Below are 20,437 nucleotides of genomic sequence, written 5' to 3' on the forward strand. Positions count from 1 at the left end.
GTCTCCTGTATTGATTGTTAAAGTGTGAGAACAGAGAAAAAACGATTTGAGAGTTTTTTGTAGCAAAGATTTACCTTAAAAATTACTAGGACCTTAGAAGCCTTCCTCATGCCCATTTCCAGTCACTACTCTCCTCTCTCCCAAAGGTAGGAGAGTAGTGACTGCATAGTCTCCTGATACTGAACTTTTTTTTTTTTTTTTTTTTTTTTTACCCGATACTGAACTTTTTATTAAATGCAATTATGCTCTTTCTGATCTGGCTTTTTGCATTCAGCACAGTATATGGTATTAGGTTGGTGCAAAAGTAATTGCAGTTGTTGATATTACTTTTAAATAAATGGCAAAACTACAATTACTTTTGCACCAACCTATAGTTCTAATTGTTCACAAATATGCCCATTTTTGTATTCTCTATTTTTTCTATTTTAGTTAAGTAGATGGTTGAAGTTGCTGTGCTTTGATAATTAGTGACATTGCATACTTTTTAATTTGCTTATAGTCTTGTTCAAGTCTTTTGTTGGGTTTTTTTTTTCTTTTCTTTTTTTTTCTTTGCCTTTTTCTCTATTGAGTTGTCTATCTTACTGGTTTGCAAGAATTCCTTGTATGTTCTGGTTATTGGATCTCTGTTGGATAAATGCTTTACAGATTCTAATTTGAATTTGAGTTTTCTTTTCACTCTTGATGTTTTTCAATGAGTAGAGTTTTTTTTTTTGTCTTACTATAGTTTAATTTCTCGATTTATGATTGTGCTTTTTATATCATGTCTAATAAATCTCTCCCTATTCTAGGGTCAAGCTTTATTATTATATTTTTACCTCTGTGGGGTAGTTTTGGTTTACATTCTGTAAAATAGTTTTTGGCCACTAAGTTTTATCTATATTAGTCTCTAAGATACAACACTGTTATTTTTCAAGGTTCAACAGAGTTTGGAAAAGATTTCTAAACTGGAGCAGGAAAAAGAACATTGGATGTTGGAAGCACAATTAGCCAAAATCAAGCTAGAAAAAGAAAACCAGCGAATTGCAGATAAGCTGAAGAATACAAGTAGTGGCCAGCTGGTTGGGCTGGCCCAGGAAAATGCTGCCGTGTCAAATGCTGCTGGCCAGGATGAAGCCACAGCTAAAGCTGTGTCCGAGCCCATTCAGAGCACCAGTCTAGTAAGTGTCTTCTTGGTTGCCCTCAGTTTTCTTTTTAAAATGCTGATTGGTAAGGATCTAATATTCAACATTAACCATTGTCTTAGTTCATTCAGGCTGCTATATCAAAATACCATAAACTGAGCATCTTGTAAACCACAGAAATTTATTTCTCACAGTTCTTGAGGCTGGGAAGTTCAAGATTCAGGTGCTGGGAGATTCACTGTCTGGTTAGGGTCTGTTTTCTGGTTCATAGACAGCAGCCTGTGTGAGATTGTAGGTACTGTCATAACTCCGTTTTATAATTGAGGAAACCAAGGATCAAAGAGAAATAACTCACATGAAGTCACACACTTGATAAGTGATGTGATGTCTCATCCCATCCTTGCCCTCTTAACCAAGATAGCCTTGTGTCTTACCCATGTCAGAAAACAGATTAGCCAACATAAACTCATTTGTTAGCCGGGTGTGGTAGCCCACACCTGTTGTCCCAGCTACTCCGGAGGCTGAAGCAGGAGGATCTTTTGAGCCCAGGAGTCTAAGGCTGCAGTGAGCTATTATTGTACCACTATACTCCAGCCTGGACAACAGAGTGAGGCCTTGACTCTAAAAACAAAAAACAAAAATAAAAATCAAATAAACTCGTTTGCTTACTGCTTGCCTTACTGAGGTGCTGGAATTGGTAACACTGGCATATATATATTTTTTATAAATTAATAAAAATTTTTAAACGTGGATTGCTTCATGAATTTTCATGTCATCCTTGAGCAGGGGCCATGCAAATTTCCATATCGTCCCAATTTTAGTACATGGGCTGCTGAAGCAAGCACAATGCTGGTATATTTGAGTTGTTAATGTCAATTGCTGAAAGTTTAGAATTATCTTTTTATTTGAACATTTTCAGTGGAAAGCCCTATTCTTACATATGTAAGTGAAAACAATTTCTAGGGACATGAAAAATCTTTAGTACTGAACACTATTGGGCCATGAGTGATAATGACCTTAGTTGGGTTTGGTGACTTTAGAAGTTGCTATTTAAATCAACTAGTTAGTGTAGGGGTGGAGAGGACCTGATACCTTTCCTCTCCTTCATAAGGGTCACAGCCAGCACTCCTATAACAAAAGACAGGTTAACTACCAACAACAGACTTCTGCCAAAAATAACCTGGAGTCTTGCCTTGCACACAGTGCGCAACAGAAATAAAAAGAGATGGAGTTTTCTGCTTTCCTTGATGTTTCTACTTTTCAGCCTTTCTTTTAACCCCTGTGTCCTTTAAGTGACCTTAAGGGAACTAAGTGTGTGACTGTGTATGTGTGTGTGTCTTTGTGTCTTTTCTGTCTTCTTCCTCTTGGGTGCTGGGAGCAAGTCTGTGCTCATTTCAGTGTTAATTGATTAACAGAGGAAGCTCATCTTACTGGGAGATTACTTTGGTTCAACCACTTTGAGGCAGAGGAAGTAACCTCAGATAGAAACTTATTTCTAACTCTGTAACATTTCAAGAGTAAAATGCTTGTAATTTTTAGCAAGATGTCTAGTATTATAATGTGAATATTCAGCCATCTATTATATATTATAAAAAAAGATAGCAATAACCTTAAAGTAAAAGCACAAAACAATACACATTTCTGTTTTTTGCTGGAATTGAAAAGCATTGCTTAAATTAATAGAATTTTTAAACATATATTTTAAGTATAAAAATGACATTATCCTGAATAATCAAGCCACCAATGTTATCATCTTTTTCTACTAAATTTCATATACAGTTGAGATTGTACTACATAAAATTTCAAATCTTTTAGCAAAATGTGAAAACATAAACCTCCTGTTATGAGAAACTTAGTATAAACTAACTGATTTCATAGTATTCCATATCTCTCATACCTTAGTTTACCTATGATTAGACATTAGTGATAACTTTTAAATAATGTCTCATTTTTCTGTATACGATTATTTCTGCATGTTAAATGATTACCTCAGGATGTATTCTCAGGGTTGGAATTACTACATCAGAAGGCATGAATATTTTCAAATTCCTTGATCTTTATTACCAAATTATTTTTTAAAAGGACTGTATCAGTTTATACTCTTGTTAGTATCATATGAGAAAATGTTGAAGTAATCTGTGTTAAGAGTTTTCCTTGCATTGCTGGGCGTGGCGGCTCACGCCTGTAATCCTAGCACTTTAGGAGGCCGAGGCAGGAATTCGAAAACAGCCTGGCCAACATGGTGAAACCCCATCTCTACTGAAGATTAAAAAGAAAAAAAAATTAGCTGGGCGTGGTGGTGGGCACCTGTAATTCCAGCTACTCAGGAGGCTGAGGTAAGAGAATTGCTTGAACCCAGGAGGCGGAGGTTGCAGTGAGCTGAGACCGTACCATTGCACTCCAGCCTGGGAGACAGGGCGAGACTCTGTCTCAAAAAAAAAAAAAAAAAAGTAAAAAGTTTGCCTTGCATTTAAACAATACCATTCCTTTGAAGGACTTGGTGCTGTACCACATTTTCAGATCATAACCCGGGAGTAAGGGGGTGAGGATGAGCAGGTGAAATAGATGTTTCCTTGCAGTTTATTTTTATAAACTACAGTCATATTTGAATATGTAAAATTAAATGACTGGAGTATTATTCCAAGCAATTTTTAACTAAAAGAGAGTAATTGCTACTTCTGCTTCATTGAGTAGAAAAATTATAGCTCTTCTATTTTGAAAGGTCTTATCGAAGACTCTTTTACAGCCAGGTGGGCATAACATTCATTAGTACACATTCAGTTTATATACTCTCAGTGTTGAGAACAATACTCCAGAGAATACTATTTAGAATACATTAAAACTGTCTGTTGACTGGGCATGGTGGCTCTTACCTGTAATCCCAGCACTTTGGGAGGCTGAGGTGGGTGGATCAGGAGGTCAGGAGTTCAAGACCAGCCTGGCCAACATGGTGAAACCCACCTCTGCTAAAGTTACAAAAAATTAGCTGGGCGTGGTGGCATGCGCCTGTAATCCCAGCTACTTGGGAGGCTGAGGCAGGAGAATTGCTTGAACCTGGGAGGTGGAGGTTGCAGTGAGCCTAGATCACACCATTGCACTCCAGCCTGGGCAACAGGGTGAGACTCTGTCTCAAAAGAAACGAAAAAACAAAAAAAAACTGTTCATTGAATATAATCTCTTATTTACAGAATCCATTGACACTGAGTTTCCATTAGTTTCCTTGTCATTGTACCCAAGCACATGCCCCTCCACCTTGAACAATAACCAGAATTAAGTAATCATGACCATCTGTTTTTGAAATCTTAAACTATAGAAACAAACTTTTAAAAAATCTAGCAGCACCCAAGCACGGTGACTCATGCCTGTAATCTCAGCTACTCAGGAGGCTGGAGATGGAGGATCTCTTGAGCCCAGGAATTTGATGCTGCTGATTGCACCAATGTAATGCAGCCTGGGTGACAGAGGGAGACCTGTGTTTAAAAAAAATTAGAAAAAAATCTAGCAGCATTTTAATGTGTTTAAAATTACATTTTTGTTTTCATTAATTTACATCTAAAATTTATACTTACTCATGTCATAATAACATTATATCAAAAGTGTATTTATTTCTTCTCTCTCCTTTTGAGCTTTCAACTAGAGTGTTTATTATTTGCATTTTCTGTTTCGAATGTTTAATTATTATAGTCACCGTAAAACTGTCTTTACCCCTTCTTGGCTACTGGTTTGGAAATAGGCGTAGAAATGGCAAGCTGTGGTTAAAAGCTGATCTCCTCTCTCCTGGATGATTTGTTGGGTTTCAGTGAGAATGACTAATCAGCATTTTGATAGAAGATTTAGTGATGATCATTATTGGTTACTGCCTCATGGCAGAAATAGTAAATGCAGTTAGCTATCTTCATGTCCTTGTAGTAAGAGACAGTCCGAGGATGATCTTCTAGTACTGTACCCTCAATGCTCTGTAAAATGGTATGAACGGAGAAGAGAAAATATTACAAGTGTTTGACCTATTGTGCTTGAAATGTACACATTCTGTTCTAAAAGATTTTTCCCCTTATGTTCTAGATTGGCACTTTAACGAGGACATCGGACAGTGAGGTAACGTGTGCTTGTCATCATGTTGTTTGTTAGTAAATATCTGGCAGCGTGTTTGTCGACAAAGTCCTGTAAAAGCCGTCTTTGTCCAATTGTTGTTGTTGTTTTCTGACACTTCTAGCAAATGTGGAGCCAGTGTTTTCCACCTTCATTGATGGATCCATGTACCTTTTCTCTGGTTCTGTTTTGACAGTCACCAACAAATTATAGCCTGTTTTTATAGTTGCCTTGTTGACTGACTTGCCATGGAGATTTGACAAGGTGTGGTTCCTGCTTGGGTCTTCATTCGCTGGCATACTACATGAGGCTGAGAGCTGTGTTAGTCCTCGCAGTGGGCAGCCAGGAAAGCAGGGCTTAGCAAGGGCTATCCAGGGCCTTGACTAAGTACAATGTACTTGGTAGCTGTTTCCTGCCCTCAAAGCAAGTGAACCCAGGTCAGATTTGGCCTGTCGGATAGGTTTGCACTTTTGAATTTTGAAATAATCTAAGATGTAACCCTGTCTGTCTGTCTGTCTGTCTGTCTATCTATCTATCTTTCCATCTATCTGGAGACAGAGTCTCGTTCTATTGCCCATGCTGAAGTGCAGTGGCATGATCTCAGCTCATTGCAACCTCTGCCTCCGAGTTCAAGTGATTCTCCTGCCTGAGCCTCCCAGGTAGCTGGGACTTCAGGCGCATGTCACTACTCCCAGCTAATTTTTGTACTTTTAGTAGAGATAGGATTTCACCGTATTGGCCAGGCTGGTCTCAAACTCCTGAGTTCAGGTGATCCACCTGCCTCGGCCTCCAAAAGTGCTGGAATTATAGGTGTGAACCACTGTGCCCAGCTGCTTTAAGATGTAACTTTATAAATAACTGTTAAATAAACACCAAAGTCATCCAACTGACCACTCAGTATGGCAAACTGGTTAATATAGTTCAAGTAAGCTTGTATATTCTTTGATTTCTGTATTTATTCTTGTAATATAGATAATCATGAACTTCTGTGTGTGTTTTTAAACTAAACTCAACAGGGTGTTATTGTTAGAGTAACTAGTAGAAATACCAGTCTGGGACAAAGGCCACAAACTCTTCAATATAGAAATAGTTTAATTTATTAGTATGTTTACAAGTATTAGTGTTGTCTTAAGATAATTTTGGAGAAAACAAGAATGTTTGATTTTAGTGGTTCCAATAAATATGCCCCTTTCCCCTGCCCTCTTCCAGTTGGAGGAGGGCATAGGAGTCAGACAGATGTACATTTTGAAAGTCAGGTTTGTGTTTCGCCGGGCGCAGTGGCTCACGCCTGTAATCCCAGCACTTTGGGAGGCCAAGGCAGGTGGATCACGAAGTCAAGCGATCGAGACCATCCTGGCCAACATAGTGAAACCCTGTCTCTACTAAAAATACAAAAATTAGCTGGGCATGGTGGCGCGTGCCCGTAATCCCAGCTACTTGGGAGACTGAGGCAGGAGAATCGCTTGAACCCGAGAGGCGGAAGTTGCAGTGAGCCGAGATCATGCCATTGCACTCCAGCCTGGCGACAGAGTGAGACTCCATCTCAAAAAAAAAAAAGAAAGTCAGGTTTGTGGCTAATAAAAGCTGGATGGAGGGGCATGGTTCCGGTGGGCTTCTCAATACTTTAGTTCTGTTCTCTTGAAGCCATAACTTCATTCTGAAATAGAAAGGATGCTAAATAAAATAAATTTGAAATATACACTTCCCTGCTATGTCTGAAGTTTCTTTGAGGGGTAGGAGAACAGTGATTCCTCATCAAACTTCAAGTGAAAATGTCCAAAATGTCTTTTTTTTTTTTTTCTGGAAATGCTTCATCTCACTGGTACTTGTTTATTTATGTGTATTTGTGTTCTATTTAGATTCCAGATGTGGAATCTCGTGAAGACTTAATTAAAAATCACTACATGGCAAGGATAGTGGAACTTACGTCTCAGTTGCAGCTGGCTGACAGTAAGTCAGTGCATTTTTATGCTGAGGTGAGTGTAGATTTAGATTGGTGGTTTTTTGCAGGAATTAGATCACTGTCCTGTTTTCCTACTACTCACTGTAAGAGAGAAGTCAGTTTCCCAAGTAGTTGGGACTACAGGCATGTACCACCACACCTGGCTAATTTTTTGTATTTTTAGTAGAGACGGGGTTTCACCATGTTAGCCAGGGATGGTCTCGATCTCCTGACCTTGTGATCCACTGGCCTCGGCCTCCCAAAGTGCTGTGATTACAGGCGTGAGCGGAGTTAATATTGACTAGTCTGTATACCAACTAAAAATCTCTATTTCAATAATATAAGACTGATTTGAGCCAGGCGTGGTGGCTCAAGCCTGTAATCCCAGCACTTTGGGAGGCTGAAGCAGGTGGATCATGAGGTCAGGAGATCGAGACCATCCTGGCTAACACGGTGAAACCCCGCCTCTACTAAAAATACAAAAAATTAGCCGGGTGTGGTGGCGGGCTCCTGTAGTCCCAGCTACTCGGGAGGCTAAGGCAGGAGAATGGTGTGAACCTGGGAGGCAGAGCTTGCAGTGAGCCGAGATCATGCCACTGCACTCCAGCCTGGGCGACAGAGCAAGACTCCATCTCAAAAAAAAAAAAAAGCCCCCGCCTCCTGGGTTCAAGTGATTGTCCTGCCTCAGCCTCCTGAGTAGCTGGGATTACAGGCACCCGCCATCATGCCTGGCTAATTTTTGTATTTTTTTAGTGTTGGGGTTTCACCGTGTTGGCCAGGCTGGTCTTGAACTCCTGACCTCAGGTGATCTGCCTGACTCAGCCTCCTGAAGTGCTGGGATTACAGACATGAGCCACCACCCCTGGCCAAGACTCTGCCTTAAAAAAAAAAAAAAAAAAAAACTTATTCCACTATGCAATATCATCTATAAAATTGTACACAATTAATAGAATTGAGGGGGGAAATGAAGATAGAAAGTAGAGATACCAAGGAGTAGGAAACAAATGGTAAGATAGAATGGATGCTGCTCAACGTGAAAGAATGCCTTCAAGGTCTCTGACTTGAAACTTTATATTGAAAGGTCAGTTATGGATAGCAGATAGATAATTATAATGCTTAAAGTTGTTAAATAAATTGAAAAAGAAAGGAGAAACCCTTTATTGAGACCTGACTTTTTGATTTTCTTTTATACTAGAGTTGAAGAGGTTGATAGGAGGCCAGTTGCTAAAAGTGAAGAGGGGCTTTGCATCTATTTCCTGCTAAAATAAGTCATGTGCTTAGCTCAGTGTTGTTCACAAGCAGCCATCGCATACCTGTTTGATAAGCTGATCAGTAGTGACAGCTTGTTGGAATGCAGGAAAGCGGGAGGACAGCAAACTGAATGACTAGCAGTAGAAATGCTGAATCACTAAGCCAGCAGTCCAGCAGGCGTGGATCCTCATTGTTTGATTCTGAGTTAGTGTCTCAGACTCGATTGTCCTTTTCACAAGGACCTGTGCCTTGCATGTCTGTCTTCCTCTTCGTCAGGTTCATTGCTGAGCACAGAGTAGATGTTTGGTTAGTAGGAGGCAGTTGATTTGGTTGGCTGAACTGCCCTGAAATTTTGTGAGAAATGAAATGAGTAACTGAGGAATTTTTTTAGGCTGTTTTATTTCCAAGAGATTTGGTTATTTTAGTAAATATCTTCTGTGCAACTGTGATTCAAGAATTTTTAAATTGTCCTACTTTTTCCTTATTGGTAAACAGGAAGTGGTGACCTCCCCCCCCACATGACTTTACTGCTCTGAGAGCCTTATGATGACATAGCATTTGCTTGTGTCTCAACAGATCCTCCTTGTCAGTAACCTTATCAGAAAGTTTAGTGAACCTTTTAATCTCATACCCTCTTTGAACAATATTGTGAAATAGGATTTTTCTTTTATCGTTTTGATCTGCACACTCTCTGGATAGAGTTGGTTTGGTAGAACCCCTAAAGAAAGCAGCCTGGAATTTTTGCAATCTTGTGCTCATTTTCTCCCTTGGAAGTAGTGCATAATAAAAGTAAAGCTTTTATTGCTCCTATAATGTGGTCTCTAATGAAGGACTTTTAAAACACAGGAAAAGTACCTTAGGATCCGTAGTGCATGGTCAGGAGCTCCTGATAATTTTTGTAATAATCACTTTTCTTTTTATCTAGTATAAATATAAATGAATCCTAGATAAATGTAGAAAGTTCTTATGTAAAGAACGGGTGCTGTGGCTCACACCTGTAATCCCAGCACTTCAGGAGGCTGAGGTGGGCAGATCACTTGAGGTCAGGGGTTTGAGACCAGCCTGGACAACATAGTGAAACCCGTCTCTACTAAAAATATAAAACTTAGCCGGGTGTGGTGGTGCATGCCTGTAATCCCACCTACTTGGGAAGCTGAGGCAGGAGGATCACATGAACCCAGGAGGTGGAGGTTGCAGTGAGCCAAGATCATGCCACTGCACCCCAGCCTGGGCAACGGAGTGAGACTCCGTCTCAAAAAAAAAGAAAAAAGAAAGTTCTTATGTATTATATATAACCACTGGTCATCAGGCTAGAGCGAAGAAAAAAACATTGATCTTAAGGTGGTAGACTTTTTTCCCCTTACTGAAATGACAAAGGTGGGGGCCACTTCTTTCTTACGTGTACTCTAATGTGTGATACAATGCCTATAGGTATTCAACAGATTATTTGTGGAATGAATGAGTAACTTTGCCTTTGGGAAGTGTTTTTAACAACCTTTCCTGAAGCACATTTAGTTTTAGAAAATGCTCCCTTAGTAATGGAATGTTTTCTGATTTTACAGTGCCGAGCACTCTCTAAAAGACTGGCCTTGGCTGAAAAGTCTAAGGAAGCATTGACAGAAGAAATGAAACTTGCCAGTCAGAACATCAGCAGACTTCAGGTGAGTTAAGTGTTACCTAAACGGTTTTAATGTGTTTTCATTCAAAGTTCTTTGGTAGCAAAGCAGCATTTCTTTTCCAAAGGCATTTGATCTCTAGATATGCTTTTTAAAATAATCACTGTATTTCTAATTTATTAAAAATAACATCTTATGTTAGACAGAAAGTAGTTGTATTGTTTCTCTGACTTGATTCTAATTTTAAATCATTTTATAGTCAGCATTTGCTTAAATAATACTTATTTACCCAGAATCTTTCCTTCCTTGTACATACCCGTCATGGTGAGCTGTAGGCTTGTTCTGTACATATTACTCTGTTCCTTTTCTTTCCTGTGTCATAAAACGGATCTAAACTGAAAGGTGGGGCTATAATATATTCTCTTTTACTCACTGCCTGGTTTTAAATCTTTGTTTTCAGAAAGCCTCTGTTAATGAAAACATGATGCCAGGCAAGGAAAAAACACAGCACTACAGCAACACCCACTTCCTCTTTGCTTCAGATTCATTTATCAGATTAATTAGGCACACAGGATTAGATTTTAGGCAGCAGAAGAGAGCATGAGAGATGGGAAGAGAGATGAAGGGTGCTTCTTTCAGGGACGGTGCTGCCGGGAGGGCTGTAGGCCATTGAGGCGTAGGATGGAGGCAGTGTGTTGTAGGCCTCACCTATGGCTCAGCAAAACCTAAGGGAATTTGGAAAGATAATGATGGCTTTTCTTATAATTTTATACCTGGCATAGAAAGAAACCCTTAAATTTTTGCAAAGAAATTATGAACATATTTTGAAGACTGAGAAAAACGTTTTCCCATTTCTTTTAACTTTGTTCTCTTGTTAGGCCTGTGCCTTAACCTTCATGTTAATTGATCAGATAGACCATCTTGATAGGTTGCTTTTCCAATTAAAAGAATTTTTTAAAAAATTGATGTAAATAGTTGTACATGTTTTGGGGGGATGTGGTATTTTGATTATTATGATACCTTTGTACAATGTGTAATGATCAAGTCAGGGTAATTTGGATGTCCAGCACCTCAAACATTTACCTTTGTGTTGGGAACATAACAATTCTTCTTTTGTAGCTATTTTGAAATACACAGTAAATTATTGGGAAACTATAATTTCCCTGTTCAATTTTTCTTTTGTGAATTAAAAAAGCTTCAGAGTGGTATGACTAGTGGGATGTTGATTTTTCTCTTTTTCTTTGCTATTTAGGATGAACTGACAACTACCAAGAGGAGTTACGAGGATCAGTTAAGTATGATGAGTGACCACCTGTGCAGCATGAATGAGACATTATCTAAGCAGAGAGAAGAGATTGACACACTAAAGATGTCCAGTAAGGTATGTGAGGTGAGGTGAGGTAGTCTCTCTGTAATATAATATTTAATATGAGGCATTTTATTGTCATGCATTTCAGGAGCAAGAGGACATAAGATTTAAAGTGTAAAGGCCAGGTGCAGTGGCTGAAGCCTGTAATCCCAGCACTTTGGGAGGCTGAGGTGGGAGGATCCCTTGAGGCCAGGAGTTCGAGAGCGGAGTGGGCAATATAGTGATACTTCATCTCTATAAAAAAAATGAAAAAATTAGCCAAGCATGAGGGTCTGCGCCTATAGTCCCAGCTACTTGGGAGGCTGAGGTGGGAAGATTGCTTGAACCTAGGAGTTTGAGGTTACAGCAAGCTATGATTGTGCCACGGCACTGCAGCCTGTACAACAGAGTGAGACTCTGTCTCTAAAAAAGAAAAAAAAAAGTATCTATAAATAATTTTCTTTAATATCATTTGTCCTTTTTTCCAGAAGTATTAAGTGTCTTTGGCTGAGTTAAAAGCTGAGAAAGTCTGGCCTCTAAGGCTTTAATACTGTATCAGCTGCTTTTTGGCATTTTTGGCATTTCTCCTACTGTTGCATAAGAGTTAGGGGGACTCACAAAACGCTTGAAGAAAGGGATTGCTCTTCATTTATGTAAGACCTGAAATGGTACTGTTGAAGAGTAAACTTGAGAAAATTTATTCTCATAAATATTCATATAACCTTGGAATGTCTTACCCTTTTAACTAGATTTCCTTTGATTTCCTTTCCCATAATCCCTCTGCTTGCCCAGACTGAGAGAGTAGATGTTGGGTAGTAAGTTTAGGCTGAAATGCAGATCCACATACCGTGTCCATATTACTATAACAATGTATATACCATTTTGCCATGAAAGGTAAACTTTGGGAGGCCAGGGGCTCACTCAGTTGGCATAATCTCATGTGCTTAGCCCATTTTCATAACAATATTATACCACCACCAGCTGGGATTTACCATCTCCATCCTGCACTCTTTGAGATCTGCTGCCACCCCTTTTTGATTCAGCAGGCGTTTATTGAGTTCCTGCTGTGTACACTGGGGAGAAATAGAGATGAAGAAACCATGGCTTTATTTTAGCATCTGCTATTGGTGTAAGGACAGGATTTTGTTCATTTAGGGTCTTGGAAAATATATCATGTTAATGCATTAGAATCTGCATTATATGATTTTGTTTATCAACATAGTTTCTTGATATCCATTGATTGTGCTGCTTTGGAGGCTGTCTCTGATGCTTTTCTGGCTGTTTCTGTGATTATTGTTACCACCCAGTATGATTCTCATTATGGTTCTCCAGTTACTTGTGGTTCAGGAAACTTGAGCTTGGGGGTAAGGGAGTTGGGGGGCTGGTCCTTTTAAGGAAGCCTCCCTTAACCTTTTGGTTTCTTGATATTCCATATTCCAGCAGAGCAATATCTAATTCACAAGTTACATTCTTAGTGGTAGAAAACACACATTGAAGAGGTAGTGTTTTGGGTTTTCTTGTGATATGTATAATTTGTTTTAGTGTAGTAGTATGAGAAAGTCTGTTTTAGCACCTAAAATTTGAAAAGAAGTAGCAATAATTTTTGAAAACTTTTCAATATCTGGAACTTCAGAAGTATTTGGTTTTGAATTGAGAGGGGTACATGTTGAGTACAGCAAACCTCATTGTCCTGAAGGTAATTGGATTGCAGCTACTTCAGAAATTAAGGAATTTTCAAGTTTCCTCTGACTTTTTTTTTTTTTTTCTTTGATGGAGTCTCGCTTTGTCACCCAGGCTGGAGTGCAGTGGCGAGACCTTGGCTCACTGCAACCTCCACCTCCCAGGTTCAAGAGTTTTTCCCACCTCAGCCTCCCTAGTAGCTGGGACTACAGGCATGCACCACCACACCCGGCTAACTTTTTTTGTATTTTTTTAACAGTTTCACCATGTTGCTCAGGCTGGTCTCAGACTCCCATGCCCAAGTGATCTACCGGCTGCAGCTTCCCAAAGTGCTGGGATTACAGGCGTGAACCACTGCACACAGCTTCTTAGAGCTTGTTGATAAAATACCAGCCATTAATAAAACTCTAAGAGACCCTTCTTCAGTTTGAATTGATATCATTAACCTGTCTTTGATCATTCTGTAATCCTATATTTTGCTTTTCCCCCGTTTAGTAATTTACATTACTGTAGCATCATCTTATGGCTGACATTGTCTCCATTGGATACTAAGTAAACACCTTCAACCATTTGTTTGCTATGATCTTGCTCTTAATGTTTGTATTCTGCAAGCATTTCTTCCATGAAGAAAACGTATTTATGCCTAAGAGTTAAATACAGGCATTTAATTAAAATGTATTCCCAAGAAGGGAGCCTCTCCAGAAAGAAGAAAAATTACACAAAACTAGAAAATTCAAATCTCCATATTTGAGGAAGTGGAGTAAGTTGTCTTCCCTGATTTGTTCTCAGCCAGTATCCAAGCTGACTTTTGACAGATAATCCGTGCCGTTTGGGTGTTAGTTGGCACATATTCAGAGTTCTTACCTATTAAGACCTTTAAAAGGTGTTTATTTAAACAATGATGAGACATGTTTAGGCTAACTTTTTTTATTCAGCTTCTTGAAATCTTAGACTCTCTTGTCTTTGGAACAAAATGAATGTTTGTAGTTTTGATAAATCCAAGATAGTAGCTTTCTTTTCTCTCTTTATTTCCTGTCCTCAGCCCCGAGAGGGATAGGGTCTGTAGAAGCAGAGAGGAGAGAGAGTATCACAAACTGCTTTGTGATTATTGAATATAAATTAATGCAAGGTTATCAGCTATTCTCCCATTTGGAAGTGTTCCAAAGTGAAATATAGCTTTCAGACAGCTTGGTTTAGAAACTATGTGAGTTATTTTTTTTTATGTTTGTGTTCTTATTATTGATATTTTTCTTTGCACAGGGGAATTCTAAAAAGAACAAGAGTCGATAGTTTTCAAATAGCTGGTTGGCGACTGTTCTTTCCAGACCTGCTCCTGCTGCACAGAGCTGCGGGGCTGAGACCACGTCCATGCTGGCTGCCTTCAGGAAGCTGAAGTATTGTCGGACCTAGTAAACTAGTCAGTGTTGGAAATGGCCTTGAAATATTTAAAACATACTTGTAACCAATGAGGCAAATACAGAAGTTGATGTCGGCAGTAATTGGAAAACAATACATATATCATGGATATTGTAGGTTTCCTTATGCTGTTTTTACTGTGCACTTTTTAAAATTAGGTTTTAATTTCAGTATGTAAGAACAACAAATATTTTGTATACTTTCAAACTTAATTATATGGTAATTGATTTGGTATCTATGGAATAGATATATGTTTCTGGAAAAAAAAAATGCTTAAATTGTCAAACTGTCATTACTTCTTACTATAGTTGAAGGCATTCTCCAGATTCTTTTTAAAAGATTTGTTCATATTTCCCCCTCTCTCTCTCTTTCTTTCTGTCTCTCTGTTTCTCTCCTTTCTCTCTGAGGGGGAGGGAGCCCTGCAAACTTCAGATCCTGTGGGTTTAGTATCATTATCTTCAGCTCTTTGATACCCTGTGTTAGAGTCATAGCTAAAGGAAGTTCATGTCAATAAATTCATACTTATATCACACTTTCAGTCTCTCTATGAAAATTTGATAAAGGAAACTGAACCCTATTAAAGTTGGCTTTTACAAAACATATCAAATACCAACCGACTTAGGTGTAATCCTCTGATTCCTCAAATTGGAATAATTCTACAGTTAATCCTTTAGGAAGGCTGTTGAGTTTTGCCTTGAAAGCTACTTAAAACCACACTTCAAGCAAAAAGCCTGAGCCCTTAGGGCTCCTCTTGGCTTATATCATAAACATTGTGTTGTATCAGTGTCAGGAGTGGCTCTGCCAGCACTCTCTACTCCTACTCCCAAGGCCCTAAATATATTACTCCTTTCTGAACTGCTTACACAGGCCCATTTCACCCATGTCCAGGTCTCCACATTAGCTGAGGGGTTCCTGAAACCCCCTTCTCCTTACCTCTCCACCTGTGGCACCATCTTTCTTGAGGCTACTCTCTAGACAGTTGTGAGTCACCCTCTAAAATGTTTTATTCCGGAGTTTACCTGAGAGCCCATCACCGGCTTCCCTCTGTGCTCAGCACAAAAGCCAACTCCTTGGCCTCTGCCCGAAGTCCTCAGCAGCCCGCCATGCAGAGAGACTCTGGTTATTAGGCCCAGTCCTCACAGTGAAAGCATTCGGATCCTGAGTTGGGGAATCTCTGGGTTGGTTCAGTTCCATTTTTCCCAGCCCTTCATGTCCCTAGCCTACTTGCCCTTTCTCTTTTCTCTGCCCTGTGCATTGTTAGTTTCTATCAACTCAGCCAGCTGTTTTCACTGCAGCTGTATGTAGACCCCCAAACACTGTGAGGGAAACATCAAAGAGCCCTGCTGGGCCTGGCACAGTGGCTCACACATGTAATCCCAGCACTTTGGGAGGCTGAGGCAGGTAGATCACTTGAGGCCAGGAGTTCAAAACCAGCTTGGTCAACATGGTGAAACCCCATCTCTACTAAGACTACAAAAAATTAGCCAGGTATGGTGGCATGTGCCTGTAATGCCAGCTGCTTAGGAGACTGAGGCAGGAGAATCACTTGAACCCAGGAGATGGAGGTTGCAGTGAGCCGAGATAGCGCCAGTGCACTCCAGCCTCAGTGACAGAGTGAGTGAGACTCTGTCTTAAAAAAAAAGAAGAAGAAAAAAGAGCCATCCTGATTAGCTCTGTCAAGAACTTAGGGTTTCGAGCCCCCGCCAGCCTTTCATTGTTCCAGGACAGTCCTTGGGGTATTTTTAGTCCATTTTTATTCCGAATTTCAATAATGGCTACACCACTTCTCTCCTTAAGGACTGCCCCCTTCAGTCTTAGGATCTGTACCATCTGTACCATCAAAATCACTTCTCAACTGCTCCACTGCTTTGCATATTTACCCATGCTTCCCATTCTCCCCTGCTTCAGAGGCGGAAGCGTCTCTGCTACCCTTAAAGCTAGGGTATTTCTGATGCTCTGAATGCCATGCTTTTTGTAGTGCTTGTTTTTTCACTTTTAGATCTTCAGTGTCTCACTCTACTGATTTTCTCTCCCTCAGCTTCCAAATAGACCGAACTTACCCCATACTTTTTTTTATTAATTGAATTTTTTTGAGACAGGGTCACACTCCGTCACCCAGACTGGAGTGCAGTGGCGTGATCACAGCTCACTGCAGCCCCAACCCCCTGAGCTCAAGCAATCTTCCTGCCTCAGCCTCCCAAGTACCTAGGACTACAGGCATGTGCCACCATTGATACAGTTTGCTGACAGATTTATCTAAGATTGCATCTCCTTTCCCCCGCACTTCTATTACTTTTCTCTGCTTTATTTTACTCCTTAGTACTTATAATCTAACATATGATATATTTTGCTTATGTATCTTATTTATAACCTGTTTCTCCCACTAGATGCAGCTTCAAGAAGTCAGGTGTTTTTGTCTTGCTGCGTTCCCTGTGCTTAGAACACTGTCTGGCATCAGTGAATATTTGTTGAATGAATGTTGATTGGACGGGATGTGGGGTGTGAGCGGAAGAGAGGAGTCAAAGATGAAGCCAAAGGCTTTGGCCTGAACAAACTTGACTGAGCATGAGGATTGAGGGAGGAGCAAGTAGCTTCCACCTGCTTGTAATGGAAGCCAGAGACCTGGAATCACTTTTGATTCCTCTTCACCTCACACATTTCATTGGTCATCTTATTGAATCTTCCTGTCTTTGCAGTGCCACTCACTTCTGGTCTCTCCTTATTCAGCACCTTAAATTGAGCCCTGTTTACCAGTTGTCTTCCTGTACTCCAGTCCTTCCACCCCTTCTGCCAGGCCATCTTTCTTTCTTTCTTTCTTTGAGATGGAGTTTCACTCTTGTTGACCAGGCTGGAGTGCAGTGGCGCAATCTCAGCTCACTGCAACCTCCGCCTCCCAGGTTCAAGCAATTCTCCTGCCTCAGCCTCCCAAGTAGCTGGAATTACAGGCTCCTGCCACCATGCCTGGGTAATTTTTGTATTTTTAGTAGAGATGGGGTTTCATCATGTTGACCAGACTGGTCTCGAACTCCTGACCTCAGTTGATCCACCTGCCTCGGCCTCCCAAAGTGCTGGGATTACAGGCGTGAGCCACCGCACCTGACTAGGCCATCTTTCTCAAACATATCTCTGCCATAGCCATTCTCCAGATGGAAAGCCTTCACAATGGCTCCTTGTTGTCTGCTGGGCAAAGTCTAGTAGTAGTGTGTATGTGACACTTGCTTAGCTCACTTTCTCCTCATTCTCTTCCATATACACAGTGTACCCTCCCTCTACTTTTACTGCTTACAGTAAAAACTCTTCAGACCTCTGGATCAGGAAAGTTTCATGTCTCCTGGGCAATGAGCCTGTTTTTCCCTTAGACACAATGTGAATCTTGGGATTGTTTCCCTAGTTGCCTTGGTGGCTGAGAGTTGTATCTCCCACCATCTGTGACAGCTGTCAGAGTTCCCAGACCAGACACCTCCATTGTCTTGCATGGTGTGTGGCCCTATAGGTTCTGAGGCAGTGCTTGTGGACTGCTTGGCCATTTTGTAGGGGACTGTTCCCCTGGGAGCTTTCCTAGGGCTGAGGGATAGGGCAGGACTGTAGAGGGCACAGTTGGATCCCTGGCAAAATTGTGCTCTGCTGACTTAACTTAGGTCTTTGCTCTCTTGGCAGTCACCTCCCAAAGCATATAATAACCACTGTTTATTAATCACTTACCATAAGTTGGGCATAGGTCTGACTTGACATGTATTACTTCATTTAGACTTCCCAGCAAGCATATCTCATACATACTATTACTATGCCCAGTTTACAGATAGAAAGCCAAGGCTTAGAGGGACTAAGCAACTTTTCCACAGTCACACAGTACCTGTTGGAGCCAGGATTCAAACCCAGCCTAGCCTGACTCAGCTTGGATTATTCACTACTGTGCTATGAGCCTTTTAAATTGGGGGTTTTCAACTCCTTCAGGTTCTGTATATTTGGAAGACAAAATACTAAATTTTGGCGGGGTGTAGTGGCTCATGCCTGTAATCCCAGCACTTTCGGAGGCTGGGTCAGGAGGATCACTTGAACCCAGGAGTTTGAGACCAGCCTGGGTAACATAGTGAGACCTCATCTCTACAAAAGTTTTTTAAAAATTAGCTGGGGGTGTTGGTGCACAACTGTAGTCTCAGCTACACGGGGGGCTGAGGCAGGAGGATTTTTTGAGCCCAGGAAGTCAAGGCTGCAGTGAGCCATGTTCACACCAGTGCACTCCATCCTGAGTGACAGAGCAAGACCCTGTCTCAAAAAAAAAAAAAAAAAAGAAAAAACCTACATTTCTTAGCAACTCCAGCAGTGTTTCATTCAACATCCCCTTTCTACATCTTCACTAAGTGCCCCTGTGCCTCCTTTCAGTCAGCTTTTAGTGAACTTCTTGGGCTAATTTAAAGTCCCTGGCATATGGTTTGCCTTTGACATAATTTTTTCCCCTGATCCCTCATTTTTATGTACATATTCCTTGTTACACCAGCCTTGCTGAACACCAGATTCTGCATTTTATATATTTATGCCATGATGCCATCCCTTCATTCTGGTCCTCTTTCTGTGTAAATGTCCTTGTTGTTACTGTTTTATTATGGGAATTTTCTAACATGCACAAAAATAGACTCATATAAGCCCTATGTCCCCATCACTCCTTATGAACATTTTGCCAATCTTGTTTTTTCTTTTTTCCACGCTTCTTTTTTTCTGCAGTATTTTAAGGCCATTCTCGGACACTGGGTCATTTCATCTGTAAATACTTGAGTTCTGCGGGTGTTTGTAAAGATGGGAGCCTGTCTTACCCATGTCACCATTTATTTGGCAAGTGGGTGCCGAGTGCCTGCTGTGTGCTCAGTGCTGAGCAGACTGTGGCATGCACACCAGACGTGCTGACTGCCCTTGAGAAGCGCTTACAGCCTGTTTTTAGTGAGACAAGGGAGTGAACACGCAAATTATAATCATGAACTCATTTGTTCACCCTGTCCTGGGATTATCTCAGAGCACCAAGGAAGAGATAATACATGGTGGCTTTTTGACAGGGCACCGTGGCTCACACCTGTAATCCCAGAACTTCAGCAGGCAAAGGCAGGCGGAGCACCTGGTCAAGAGTTCGAGACCAGCTTGACCAATATGGTGAAACCCCGTCTTTACTAAAAATACAAAAATTTGCCCAGAGTGGTGGCCACCTGTAGTCCCAACTACTCAGTGGGCTGTGGCAGGAGAATTGCTTGAACCTGGGAGGCAGAGGTTGCAGTGAGTTGAAATCATGCCACTGCACTCCAGCCTGGGCGACAGAGTGAGACTCCATCTCAAAAAAAAAACAAAAAACAAAAAATGGAGGCTTTTCTTTTTAAAGTAGTATCTGTATAAATGTGTGTGTGTGTGTGTGTGTGTGTGTGTGTGTGTATTTTTGTTCTTCTTGTTTTGACAGGGACTCACTCTGTTGCCCTGGCTGGAGTTCAATGGCACCATATCTGGTGGTACCCCCACCTCCTGGGTTCAAGTGATTCTCGTGCCTCAGCTTCCTAAGTGGCTGGGATTACAGGTGCCTACCACCACGCCTGGCTAATTTTTGTATTTTTAGTAGAGACGGAGTTTCACCATGTTGGCCAGGCTGGTCTCAAACTCGCGACCTCAGGTGATCCACCCGCTTCGACCTCCCAAAGTGCTGGGATTACAGGCGTGAGCCGCTGCACCCAGCCTGTATCTGTATTTTTAATTAAGTTTTGAACTTAGTTTGTATTAGGCTGTTCTTAAACAGTTATTACTAAGATAAAATAAGGCAAACAAACAAAATAGACCCCTGATCCTCCTGCCATTTCATGTTCCCCACAGAAAAACCTCTTCCATTCACTATTTTGTTATCTATATTTCCAAATGGCATGCTACCTTTGCTCTTCTTGTTAGGCATTATTAATTGAATTTACAGTTGGAAGATGAGTATTTGTTTCATCTGCCTCCCCTT

At 40.7% G+C, this 20,437-nt stretch overlaps 1 protein-coding gene and 1 non-coding gene across 5 annotated transcripts in view; one reads left to right on the plus strand and one right to left on the minus strand.

Annotated features, from left to right (window-relative positions):
- Nucleotides 1-14,995, plus strand: part of PPP1R21 (protein phosphatase 1 regulatory subunit 21) — a 92,782-nt gene extending 77,787 nt beyond the window's left edge. For 3 of the 4 annotated variants that reach the window (XM_017947520.2, XM_003908638.3, XM_003908640.4), the window contains exons 17-22: nt 915-1,157; nt 5,184-5,216; nt 7,070-7,186; nt 9,966-10,064; nt 11,272-11,400; nt 14,308-14,995. In XM_017947520.2, coding sequence (XP_017803009.1) covers nt 915-1,157; nt 5,184-5,216; nt 7,070-7,186; nt 9,966-10,064; nt 11,272-11,400; nt 14,308-14,337 — 651 coding nt within the window. In that variant the 3' untranslated portion in view covers nt 14,338-14,995. The remainder of the gene's footprint in view (nt 1-914; nt 1,158-5,183; nt 5,217-7,069; nt 7,187-9,965; nt 10,065-11,271; nt 11,401-14,307) is intronic. The other variant, XM_003908639.4, reaches the window with a different exon arrangement.
- On the minus strand, nt 1,863-1,966 carry LOC116270393. Its single transcript, XR_004178434.1, has one exon. It is a non-coding gene; the product is annotated as a U6 spliceosomal RNA (small nuclear RNA).
- Nucleotides 14,996-20,437: the final 5,442 nt, after the last annotated feature.

This window comes from Papio anubis, chromosome 14 (assembly GCF_008728515.1).
Source record: "Papio anubis isolate 15944 chromosome 14, Panubis1.0, whole genome shotgun sequence".
NCBI classification, from domain to species: Eukaryota; Metazoa; Chordata; class Mammalia; order Primates; family Cercopithecidae; genus Papio; species Papio anubis.